The sequence below is a fragment of the Trachypithecus francoisi genome, unplaced genomic scaffold, assembly GCF_009764315.1.
Source record: "Trachypithecus francoisi isolate TF-2019V2 unplaced genomic scaffold, Tfra_2.0 Lachesis_group20, whole genome shotgun sequence".
In the NCBI taxonomy this organism is placed as follows: Eukaryota; Metazoa; Chordata; class Mammalia; order Primates; family Cercopithecidae; genus Trachypithecus; species Trachypithecus francoisi.
The window spans coordinates 45868256-45880631 of NW_022681466.1; the positions used below are offsets into that span (position 1 = coordinate 45868256).

At 40.4% G+C, this 12376-nt stretch overlaps 1 protein-coding gene across 5 annotated transcripts in view; it reads right to left on the reverse strand.

Annotated features, from left to right (window-relative positions):
* AP2B1 (adaptor related protein complex 2 subunit beta 1) overlaps positions 1-12376 on the reverse strand; it is a 143185-nt gene that overhangs the window by 73352 nt on the left and 57457 nt on the right. For all 5 annotated transcript variants that reach the window (XM_033184146.1, XM_033184147.1, XM_033184149.1 and 2 more), the window contains exon 13: positions 5735-5994. In XM_033184146.1, the coding sequence (XP_033040037.1) occupies positions 5735-5994 (260 nt within the window). The remainder of the gene's footprint in view (positions 1-5734; positions 5995-12376) is intronic.

Below are 12376 nucleotides of genomic sequence, written 5' to 3' on the forward strand. Positions count from 1 at the left end.
ACAGGATACAGTAACATGAAAATGTGCTTAGCAACTTTACTCATCAGGAAAATGCAAATTAAAACTATAACAAGACACCACTATACACTCACCAGAATGGCTAAAACTAAAAAGATCAATAATACCAAGCAGTGCTGACAATGTAGATCACCTGGAACTCATACAGTGCTAGAAGGAGTATACACTGGTACAACTACTTTGGAAAATTGGCAGTGTGTGTCTCCTACAGCTAAATAGAAATCTATTCTATGATCCAGCAATTCTACTCCTAGGTATATGCCCGAGATAAATACATATATAAGTCTACCAAAAGACAAATACAAGAATATTCATAGCAGCCAAAAACTAGAAATAACCCAAAGGTGCAACAGAAGACATAAATAGGATATTCATGGAACGGAATACTACACACCAATAAAAAGGAGCAAACTACTGAAAACACAGATTAACCTCACATTATGTAGAGCAAAAGACACAAGACATAGAAGAGTAAAAACTGTAGGTTCCATTTATATCACACTCAGGCAGAGACAAAATGAATCTATAGCGATAGAAATCAGAACAGTGGTAATCTCTGGAGTGTGCACACTGACAGTAAAGGAACATGAGGAACCTTCTAGGGTGCTGAAAACATTCTATATCTGATCAGGGTAGTGATTATATGAGTGTATACATATGTAAAAATTCACTGAACACTAAATGCTAAGATTAGTGAACTAATCTATTACTAACAGATTGGACTAATCTATTACTTAATAGAAGCAATAGTGTTAATATAAGTAACATGAAGATATTCTCCACTGCATAAGCTTGCATCAGACCAGAATAATCCACTGATAGCCTAACATTAATAAACAATATAATAAGCACCCTATTATTTATACTGTTAATCTGACACAGGTATGCTCTAAGGAAAGATTACAAAAAGTACCCAGCTTGTTTACCAAAAACATCACCTCTAGCATTACCAGTATGAGAGGCACTGTCTGCCTAGTGACATATGTTCAATGGCCGTGGTATCCTGACCAGGCAAAGGTCAGGCAATAACCTTAATGCTAAAGTTATTATAAATTAGACGTCAATTTAAAAAGTAAAATTCCCACCAAGAAAATCCCAGGCTCAGACGGCTTCACTGTGAATTCCTCCAAACATTTAAGGAAAAAGTAAGACCAATCTTACATAAACTCTGAACGAGACTAGAGAATGGCAACTGAGAAAATCTGAAAGTAGGTTAGCCTGCTTATTGGATGATATTGTCATTATGTCCAATTTTGTTAGGCTTGATAACATTGTAATTTCAAGTCTTTATCTGTTAAAGATACCAAGTACAGTACTTACAGGTGAAAAGATAACGAGGTCTGGGATTGGATGTAAAATATTTGAGCCATCTCAAAAACAACTGTAGGGGCAATAAATGAAATAACATTGGCAAGATACTGATAACTGCTGAAACTGAGTGATAGGTATATCCAAGTTTGTTATACCACTCTATCTTGTATATTTTAAGATTTACATGATAAAAAATAAAAAACAAAAAAACAGCCAGGCATGGTGGCTCACACCTGTAATCCTAGCACTTTGGGAGGCCAAGGTGGGCAGATCACCTGAGGTCAGGAGTTCGAGACCAGCCTGACCAACATGGTGAAACCCAGTCTTTACTAAAAATACAAAAAAATTAAAAATTAGCCGGGAGTGGTGGCAGGCACCTGTGGTCCCAGCTACTCAGGAGGCTGAGGCACAAGAATCACTTGAACCCAGGAGGTAGAGCTTGCAGTGAGCCAAGGTCATGCCACTGCACTCCAGCCTGGAGACAGGGCGAGACTACATCTCAAAAAAAAAAAAAAAAAAAAAAGTAAAAAAACACTGTAACAATTTAATTAATAAACAAATGTTTTCCTTTAAAAAAGCCTAGGTAAGCTTTGACACAAACAAAAACTAAGAAGTAAAAGATTAGTTACACTTCTAATAATCACAGGGGAATCTAGAAGGATGACAGGAAAGCTTTTATGCGCATTCTCAATTCTGATAAAATAAGTAAGAAAAACAAGTAGAGAAGCCTGACAGAAACAAGGGACTGGGCTGGGCATGGTGGCTCACGCCCAGAGTCTCAGGGTAGAGCACTGGGCTGGGTAATTCAGAACCTGTTCATATTCCAGCCGGGCGCGGCGGTTCACGTCTGCAATCCTGGCACTTCGGGAGGCCAAGGCAGGTGGATTACTGAGGTCAAGAGTTCGAGACCAGCCCGGACAACATGGTGAAACTCCAACTCTACTAAAAGCACAAAAAAAATTAGCTGGATGTGGTGGCACACGTCTGTAGTCACAGCTACTCAGGAGGCTGTAGCAGGAGAATCTCTTGAACCCAGGAGGCAGAGGTTGCAGTGAGCCAAGATTGAGCCACTACACTCCAGCCTGGACTACAGAGTGACAGTCCATCTCAAAAACAAAACAAAACAGACAAACAAACAAACAAAAACAACAAAACCAAAGGACTGGCAGTCAGTTAGAGAAGTAAGCTTGGTTAGAAATTCACATACACATCTCAGGTGAAAACATGAGGGTGGGGGGCAGTGTAGGGTGGTGGTAAAAGCAGGGGATTAAGTGTTGGCTCCAGTAATTACTAGCTGCATAATTTCTGGCAAGCAACAACCTCTGTGAGACAAAATTTCCTCATCAATAAAATGGTAACAATATCACGGAAGCATAAGGTTTTATTAGAGCAAGAATCAACTGAAAACATGGTCTAACTGGTAAAGCTCTGTAATATATTAGTGGTTAGTGGGTAATTTCCCTAAGGGAATATGTAGAGAAACACAGAAAGAAAAGGTTCAGATTGAACCTTTTGATACAACCAAGATCAGTAACCAGAGAAGAGAATAAACATGGAACTGCAAAGATTAATGACAGAAATACAATCTAGGAAAGCTGATTTACAAGGAAAAAGTGTCCAGGAAGTCATGATGAAAAGGCTTTAAGAAAGAAAGAAAAAGGGGAAATGATTTCATACACCTGGCAAGAAATACATAAAATCTTTCATAGAGTATTCTCTATACATGAAATTCTGTCATCTTCTGACATATACCATTTAGAAAATGTGACAGAACACATGGTTCTATCAGTATATCTAAAAAGAAGGTAGAATAGGTATTCTGCACATATTTTTCTTTACTCTAATGGAAAGGAATGAATAATATGAGAAGCGAGTTCAATGAAAAGATATAAATGATCTTACAGATTCTACAAGAATATGATACATCATTATTATACATCCTTTCTCAATGGAAAATATAAGAAAATTAATATAAAGACATTTCCAATTTTAAGAGAAATAACTGCATAACTGTCATCAAAGCAGTATTTTTTAAAGGTGAGATTTTTCCGAATTAGACAACTATTTACTACTTCACCCCCATAAAGCAGCTGACAAGTATAAGCATAGTAAGCAATATCCAAGTAAAAATCACTTCTCTCTTTCCCAGGTGATTTTAAAAGACCTAGTGAAGTGAGCATTTTTAAACCTCTAGAAGATGCAGAATAAGGCTTCAAAGTGTTGCTTTGTTTCCTACGAGAGGTGTATCACTTATTAATCTTACATTGCAGAACAGAGCTAGGTAACGTCAATACTAATACAGACATGTCATTTGCAGCAACGTATCATGCCCATTTATATCAAAAGATTTTCCTTGTATTTGCATTTCCTTTAAAAACACAAAACATGCACAAATGGACAAAAAGGAGATTATCCAAAAAGGAACCACAAAAGAAATTGTGAAGATAAGAACCTAAAGGCTATTAATCAGACAAAGGCCTTATGTAAGACACTTTCTTTTTAGATAACTTAATGTTGGTTCTCTCCCTGCGTTTAAGAAAGGGTTGTTTTTGTTTCTTGATTCATTTTCCCACTTCCATGTGAGGGTTAAAAGTTATCAGGAGGCGGCCGGGCGCGGTGGCTCAAGCCTGTAATCCCAGCACTTTGGGAGGCCGAGGCGGGCGGATCACGAGGTCAGGACATCGAGACCATCCTGGCTAATACGGTGAAACCCCGTCTCGGCCGGGCGCGGTGGCTCAAGCCTGTAATCCCAGCACTTTGGGAGGCCGAGACGGGCGGATCACGAGGTCAGGAGATCGAGACCATCCTGGCTAACACGGTGAAACCCCGTCTCTACTAAAATATACAAAAAATTAGCCGGGCGAGATGGCGGGCGCCTGTAGTCCCAGCTACTCGGGAGGCTGAGGCGAGAGAATGGCGTAAACCCGGGAGGCGGAGCTTGCAGTGAGCTGAGATCCGGCCACTGCACTCCAGCCCGGGCGACAGAGCGAGACTCCGTCTCAAAAAAAAAAAAAAAAAAAAAAAAAAAAAAGAAACCCCGTCTCTACTAAAAAATACAAAAAACTAGCCGGGCGAGGTGGCGGGCGCCTGTAGTCCCAGCTACTCGGGAGGCAGAGGCAGGAGAATGGCGGGAACCCGGGAGGCGGAGCTTGCAGTGAGCTGAGATTCGGCCACTGCACTCCAGCCCGGGCGACAGAGCAAGACTCCGTCTCCAAAAAAAAAAAGTTAACAGGAGGCTAGATACAAACACAGTTACCAGTTACAGAGGGGAGTTACAAGAGAAAATCCATATCTACATCGAAATTTGAAGCACAGACTGGGAGAAATTCTTAGAAGTTAAATAGTCTCATCTATAGAATGTTAAACATGCTTGCCTACAAGGAGAAACACCCTAACTTACTATAAGGACTAATCTTTATGAAGCTCACATCTCCTCTGGATTAAAATTATAGCACCTGCTGTAAAACCAAAGATTCAACTCAATCATGAAAGATTAATAATCTCCTTGGATGTTGCTGTTTCTTTTTCATTTGTCTGTATCCACAGTCTATTTACATAGAGCCCAAAATGCTGACCACACCAATTTGTAAAGCAATAAATACTACACTTTGGCCATTCACAAAAACCACTTAAACAATAATATACATTAGACAATGGAACAAGACACTCATTAATAAAAGCCCAATTATTCTAACTACTCTGGAAGGAAATCCTACTTTGATCAAAGTCTATTATGATTGATGAAAGAATCAGATTCTGAAAAGATTCTGAGATACCCATTATAAGAGTTTATTAGAGTGTTTCTTCTCCCTAATTAGAACTTTAGGACAGCTACAAAGTAAGAGCTCCATGTTACCCAAGAGCCTGTTCATATCAATTTCCTTGTTGATATGGCCAATTTAAAAAGGTACAGGTAACTGAAAAACTAAGTCCACACAGAAGTCAGGCCTTTTTTAAAAATAAAACAATACTGAAATATTATTTCATTAACAGTTTTACAGCATAAGTTGTACCTACTAACTTTCCATAAGGCTCAACAAAAGCTACAGTAAAGGGTCAAGATGGCTAAATGTATACACAGGCTTTTTTCCAAGTTTTCAACTATGGGATTATTTCTATTCTCTTCTTACCGCAGACTTAAGCAACTTTCAGACTTCATCAATTTAGAAGGTCTTCACCACAATTTTCTAAAGCCATAATGTATTCCTAGATTGGAACACAGAGGAGTCTTTCACCCATTGTATATGTGGTCACTGGTATTCAGTTGGAGCTCCCTGGGGTTGTACAGTAGCAGGTTTGCAAAAATGTACAACAAGTTCTTTTCCAGACTACAAAAGCATAAAGAAGACCAACTTTGTCTAAACAAGAGTCATTTCTCACTCAAAGACAGTTCACACCTTCTTACCTCCCATGATGAATTGGCAAGTGTTTACGATGAATTCCATGACTTCCTTCCACAAAAGCATTGGGAGGCTTATGATACACAGAGGCCAAAGAACCAATGTGGCAGATGAGCTCATCTAGCAGAGTTGGCTCAATAAGGTCCGTCTCCTCAGAGATCAGTGGCTTCTCAGACAAGACTACTTCTTTAGCCGTGACAGGGTCAGTTGAGAGAAGGCGCCAATAAATATAGCCCCGGTCTCGAAGGTCAGGATTATCAGAATCCTAAAGAAAAGGCAAAGGCAAGGAGGTAGAGATGAAACTGTTCTCCATACAGACACCCAAACTGCTGGATGTATCAACCAATGCTGTAGTGATTTATGCAGACCGGGTATTAAGAAGATATTTCAGGCTGGATGTGGTAGCTCATAGCTCATGCCTGTAATCCTAAAGACTTTGGGAGGCTGAAACAGGTGGATCACTTGGACCCAAGAGTTTGAGATCAGCCTGGGCAACATTGCAAAACCTTGTTTCTACAAAAAATATAAAAAATTAGCAGGACAGGCTGGGCGCGGTGGCTCACGTCTATAATCCACCCACTTGGAGGCCAAGGTGGGTGGATTGCTTGAGGTCAGGAGTTTGAGACCAGCCTGGCCAACATAGCGAAACCCCATCTCTACTAAAAATACAAAAATTAGACGGGCTTGGTGGCGTGTGCCTACAATCCCAGCTACTGAGCAGGCTGAGGCAGGAGAATAGCTTGAACTCAGGAGGCAGGGGTTGCAGTGAGCTGAGATCGTGTCACTGCACTCCAGTCTGGGCAACAGAGTAAAACTCTGTCTCAAAAAATAATAATAAAAATAAAAAAATTAGCAGGGCAGGGTGTAGAGCCGCATGCACATGTAGTCCCATCTACTCAGGAAGCTGAGAGAGGAGGATCACTTGAGCCCAGGAGGTTGAGGCTGCAGTGAGCCATGACTGCATCGCTGCACTCCAGACTGGGCAACAGAGTGAGACTGTCTCAAAAAGCAAGCAAATGTGTTAACTCAATATGGTTCTAATGCAGTCATAATTCTGTAATCTCTAATGTTTCAAGGGATGTAACTATAAATTAAGATGGGTTAATCCTAAGACTCAAATTCAAACAGAAATAAGGAATAGAAAAATAATGTTTAATCTGGCAAAAGTTAACTGGTTGAGACGGCCTTAGAACATAAATTTTTTTTTTTTTTTTTGAGACGGAGTCTTGCTCTGCCACCCAGGCTGGAGTGCAGTGGCCGGATCTCAGCTCACTGCAAGCTCCGCCTCCCGGGTTTACGCCATTCTCCTGCCTCAGCCTCCCGAGTAGCTGGGACTACAGGCGCCTGCCTCGTCGCCCGGCTAGTTTTTTGTATTTTTAAGTAGAGACAGGGTTTCACCGTATTAGCCAGGATGGTCTCGATGTCCTGACCTCGTGATCCGCCCGTCTCGGCCTCCCAAAGTGCTGGGATTATAGGCTTGAGCCACCGCGCCTGGCCAAACATAAAAATTTTTTAAACTAGGGCCAGGCGCGGTGGCTTATGCCTGTAATCCCAGCACTTTGGGAGGCCGAGGCAGGAAGATCACCTGAGGTCGGGAGATTGAGACCATCCTAGCTAACACAGTGAAACCCTATCTCTACTAAAAATACAAAAAATTAGCCAGGTGAGGTGGCACATGCCTATAATCCCAGCTACTCGGGAGGCTGAGGCAGGAGAATCACTTGAACCCGGGAGACGGAGTGCAGTGAGCTGAGATTGTTCCACTGCACTCCAGCCTGGGCAATAAGAGCAAAACTCCGTCAAAAAAAAACAACAACAATGTTTTAACTGCTTTAAATATTAGTAGGCTTATTAATAACATATATCTTACATATATTGTACCCATACCTTCTTCCTTCATGCAAATATTAAGTACCTCCTATTGAGACACTGGCTAGGCCCTGGAAATAAAGAGGTAACAATACACTGCCTGACTTTAAGGAGCTCACATAATATTAACTATTTCAATAGAGTATGAAAGGTACTATTATCTAAATAATCAAAAACTGTTAAAGAGAAGACATAACTGCTTCCAAAAGGAGTGACACCTGAATTTGGTGGTCTTGTTTTGTGCTATGGTGGTTTTTAAATAATTGTATACATGTTCATGGTTAAAAAGAAATTATTACCAAACATACCGCATCACAATTTATAAGTGTATGACATAAAAAAAAAAAACTCCCCCAATTATCCAACCCTTCTCCATCTCAACTCCCAATCCCCCAAATAGCCATGATTAGTAATGTGGTGTATATCTGTCCAGATGGGACACACACACTTATTTCATATAAAACCAGTTTCATATTATATATACTGTTTTGAAGTTGTTCTCCATGTTGATGTATACAATTGCACTTTTCCACTGTAAGGTCCATTGCACCATTAAATATTAGTCCCCTACTGAGGGACATTTAGACTGTTGCCCATTTTTCCTTTTCTACCTTTATTATTGTTTGTATGTATGTATGTATGTATGTATGTATGTATATATGTATTTTGAGACAGAGTCTTGCTCTGTCACCCAGGCTGGAGTACAGTGGTGTGATCTCAGCTCACTGCAACCTCTGCCTCTTGGGTTCAAGTGATTCTCTTGCCTCTGTCTCCTAAGTAGCTGGGATTATTGGTATGCACCACCACACCCAGCTAATTTTTGTATTTTTAGTAGAGACAGGGTTTCTCTATGTTGGCCAGGCTGGTCTCGAACTCCTGACTTCAAGTCATCTGCCCACCTCAGGCTCCCAAAGTGCTAGGATTACAGGCATGAGCCACCATGCCTGGCCTACTGTTTTATTTCCTTATTTTTTGTGTGATCATTATAAAGTGGCAATAAATATCCTGGTACCTACCTCAAAAGTATGTCTATATGATGGCATTTATTTATGCAGGAGTTGTTCCAATAGCAACTTATTAAAGGCAACAATAAGTCCCTGTTTCAATTTCTGTATTTCAAATTCATAACCAGACCAGGTACAGTGGTTCATGCCTGTAGTCCCGGCTACTAGGGAGGCTGAGGCAGGAGAATCATTTGAACCCAGGAGGTAGAGGTTGCCGTGAGCCTAGATTACGCCACTGCACTCCAGCCTGGGCGACAGAGTGAGACTCCATCTCAAAAAACAAACAAACAAACAAACAAAACCCAAAAAAACACAACAAAAAAACCCCGAAAACCAAAAAAACTCATAACCAAACAAAAAACATTTTCTTTAAAATAGGACAATTTGAGGGCTTCCATTTTAGTTTCTAAGTGAGTAGATGAATTGGTTCATGACTTAGCCACTTAAGGCCCTTATCATCCAGTTCGATTGCAGCAGTTACCCTGATTATTTTTGACTATATAGATTCAAACGGTTTTTCTCAGTCATAGATTGTTTAAATTGCACTCATAATGGATTGTTGGTTAAAGACAAAAAGCATACAGAACATCGCAATACAGCAAATTAATAAAATTATTAAAACTGTAAATTTTATCTCAAGATAATTTTTACATTTATAAGTTGCATTATTCTAATAGAAATGTATGTATATGTATCAGTATATGTATATGTATATGTATATGTATATGTATGAATGTCTTATCAAAATGTTTCTAGTATTTGAAATGCCCGGGTTAAAAAAAGGAAACAGTGATAATTAGAAATTTAGTTGATTTTGGTTTTTTTTGGTGGGGGGGAGGTTGAGGGACTAAATTGCACCTAAGTGTTTATAAATAGCAGCCTGAAACCTCCTTATTTAGATCTTCATTTGAAAACAAAGCTCAAACATTATAAAACAAAAACAAGTTGATTTTAGGCCAGGCGCGGTGGCTCAAGCCTGTAATCCCAGCACTTTGGGAGGCTGAGACGGGCGGATCACGAGGTCAGGAGATCGAGACCATCCTGGCTAACACGGTGAAACCCCATCTCTACTAAAAAATACAAAAAACTAGCCGGGCGAGGTGGCGGGCGCCTGTAGTCCCAGCTACTCGGGAGGCTGAGGCAGGAGAATGGCGTAAACCCGGGAGGCGGAGCTTGCAGTGAGCTGAGATCCGGCCACTGCACTCCAGCCTGGGCGACAGAGCGAAAATCCGTCTCAAAAAAAAAAAAAAAAAAACAAAAAACCAGTTGATTTTTTTAAAAAGAGCAGAATACAAGTTTCTCAAAATATCAGGTCAGGGAAGCAACCCCTCTCTCCCACATTTTTTAATACATAAATTAAATGTTCAACTTTAAGCTATATACACAGTCCTTAAAGTCCATGTACTTTAGAATTTGTAAAGTATGGTTTTTATTACACAATTAAACACTGCATTTATCTTATTAACTTAGAAAATTCAGTTTGTCTTTATGTACCAGTAATATCTTAAAGGTATTCAACTTTATAATATATGGTTTAATAATATGCTCATCAAAATAAAATGCTTTTTCTTCAAATTATTTCTCCCATATGTAATGCAAACAATTTAACCAAATGACCAAAAAGAAAAATTCCCATAGGGATCCACAGAATTCAAAAATCTAGCCAGGCATGGTGGCTCAGTAATCCTAGCACTTTGGGAGGCCGAGGTGGGCTGATCACTTGAGGCCAGGGGTTTGAGACCAGCCTGGTCAACACGGCAAAATCCCATCTCTACAAAAGGTACAAAAATTAGCCAGGCATGGTGGCAGATGTCTGTAATCTCAGCTACCTGGGAGGCTAAGGAGGGAGAATCGCTTGAACCCAGGAGGTGGAGGAGGCCGCCGCAGTGAGCTGAGATTGCACAACTGCACTCCAGCCTGGGTAATGGAGTGAGACTCCATCTCAAAAAAAAAAAAAAAAGTATATATATACATATATATATACATATGAAAAAAGTTTGAGAGTTCCTCCACAAATTATTCGAAATGCTGCTATATGGCAAACTGCTGGAGATAGAGTTATTGGATCAAAGTCTAAATAGACACTAACTTGAAAAATACAATCCTATGAGAAATGAGTGCAAATTTCCCAAGACTGAAAAGTCAGGAGTAGGGAAGAATCTCCTACTGCTCAAACTCTGTTTGTTCTGAGGGATGACCTGTTAGGCCTACTGTAAGCCAACCCTCACCAACTACCTCATATTTTACATGGAGGCCACAGTAATTCAGACCGTCAAGACCGAGATAAATAAAAATACAGGACCTTTTTGTGATCTTAAGTTGCCATTAAATGTTTGGTGACTCAGATAATTTGGCTTTGGATCTACTGTACTGCTAAGACCCATAGGCGCTCCTCAGGGGAAGAGCTCCCAAAATAATACTGACCAGGCCAGCACTAAAACAGTAATGCTTAAACTATAATGTGCATCAATATTTTAACATGCCAGGAATGCCACTGAAAGTGCAGAACCCAGGGGCCATACTTCAGAGATTCTGATTCATTCTATCAGAAGTAGGGCCTAGTAATTAGTATTTTTAACAGGCAGCCCAAGTGATTCTGATGATGGTGGCCCCTAGTTCATAGATAGAAAAACATGAAGACCTCTCTTCCATGTATCACAAAGAATAATTACTAACGTCTAGACATTTTTTTGTTTTGTTTTGCTTTGTTTTGAGACAGAGTCTAGGTCGTGCCAGGCTGGAGTGTAATGGGGCAATCTCGGCTCACTGCAACCTCTGCATCCTGGGTTCAAGTGATTCTCCTGCCTCAGCCTCCCCAGTAGTTGGGATTACAGGCGCATGCCACCATGCCCGGCTAATTTTGTATTTTTAGTAGAGATGGGGTTTCTCCATGTTGGTCAGGCTGCTCTCCAACTCCTGACCTCAGATGATCTGCCCACCTCGGCCTCCCAAAGTGCTGGGATTACAGGCGTGAGCCACGGCGCCCGGCCTCTGTTTGTATTCTTTACTGAGTTGAACTGACTACTGTATTGAATTTCTGTGTAACAGGTAAAATGATAAATTTTTGAAATGAAGCCTCAGATTCAAGGGTTGGGTTTTCCCCACTAACTAATAATATTTTTAATTATACTTCCATTTTACTTAAAATTAAAAGCACTAAGATTTCACATATACATACTTCACTTAATTCTCAGCACAGGTAAAAACAGTATTAAGTAACTCTACTATAGAAACAGAAGAAAAGCAGTATGAAAGAAATTTGCTCAGTCATGTCCTGAATCAGTGGAAGTAGCATCATCAGAACCTCACTACCCAATTAAGTTAACACAATTCAGCAGACCACATTGCATCCTAAACTTAAATTGGTACTCACCAGCCATAAATATTTAGGTTCTTATTTCACAAACTTGAGGAAAAAAGAGAACCAGGTGAAAAGACTTACATGGGCATACTTATTCTTTTTTTCCTTTTTTTTTCCTGAGACAGTGTCTCACTGTATTACCCAGCCTGGAGTGCAGTGGCATGACCTCAGCTCACTGCAACCTTTGCCTCCTGGGCTCAAGCGATCCTCCCACCTCAACCTCCCAAGTAGCTGGGATTACAGGCGTGTGCCACTATGCTCAGTTAATTTTTGTATTTTTTGTAGAGACGGGATTTTGCCATGTTGCACAGGCTGGTTGAACTCCTGAATTTAAGTGATCCGCCCGCTTCGGCCTCCCAAAGTGCTGGAATTACAGGCGTGAGCCACAGCGCCCAGCAGCATACTTACTCTTT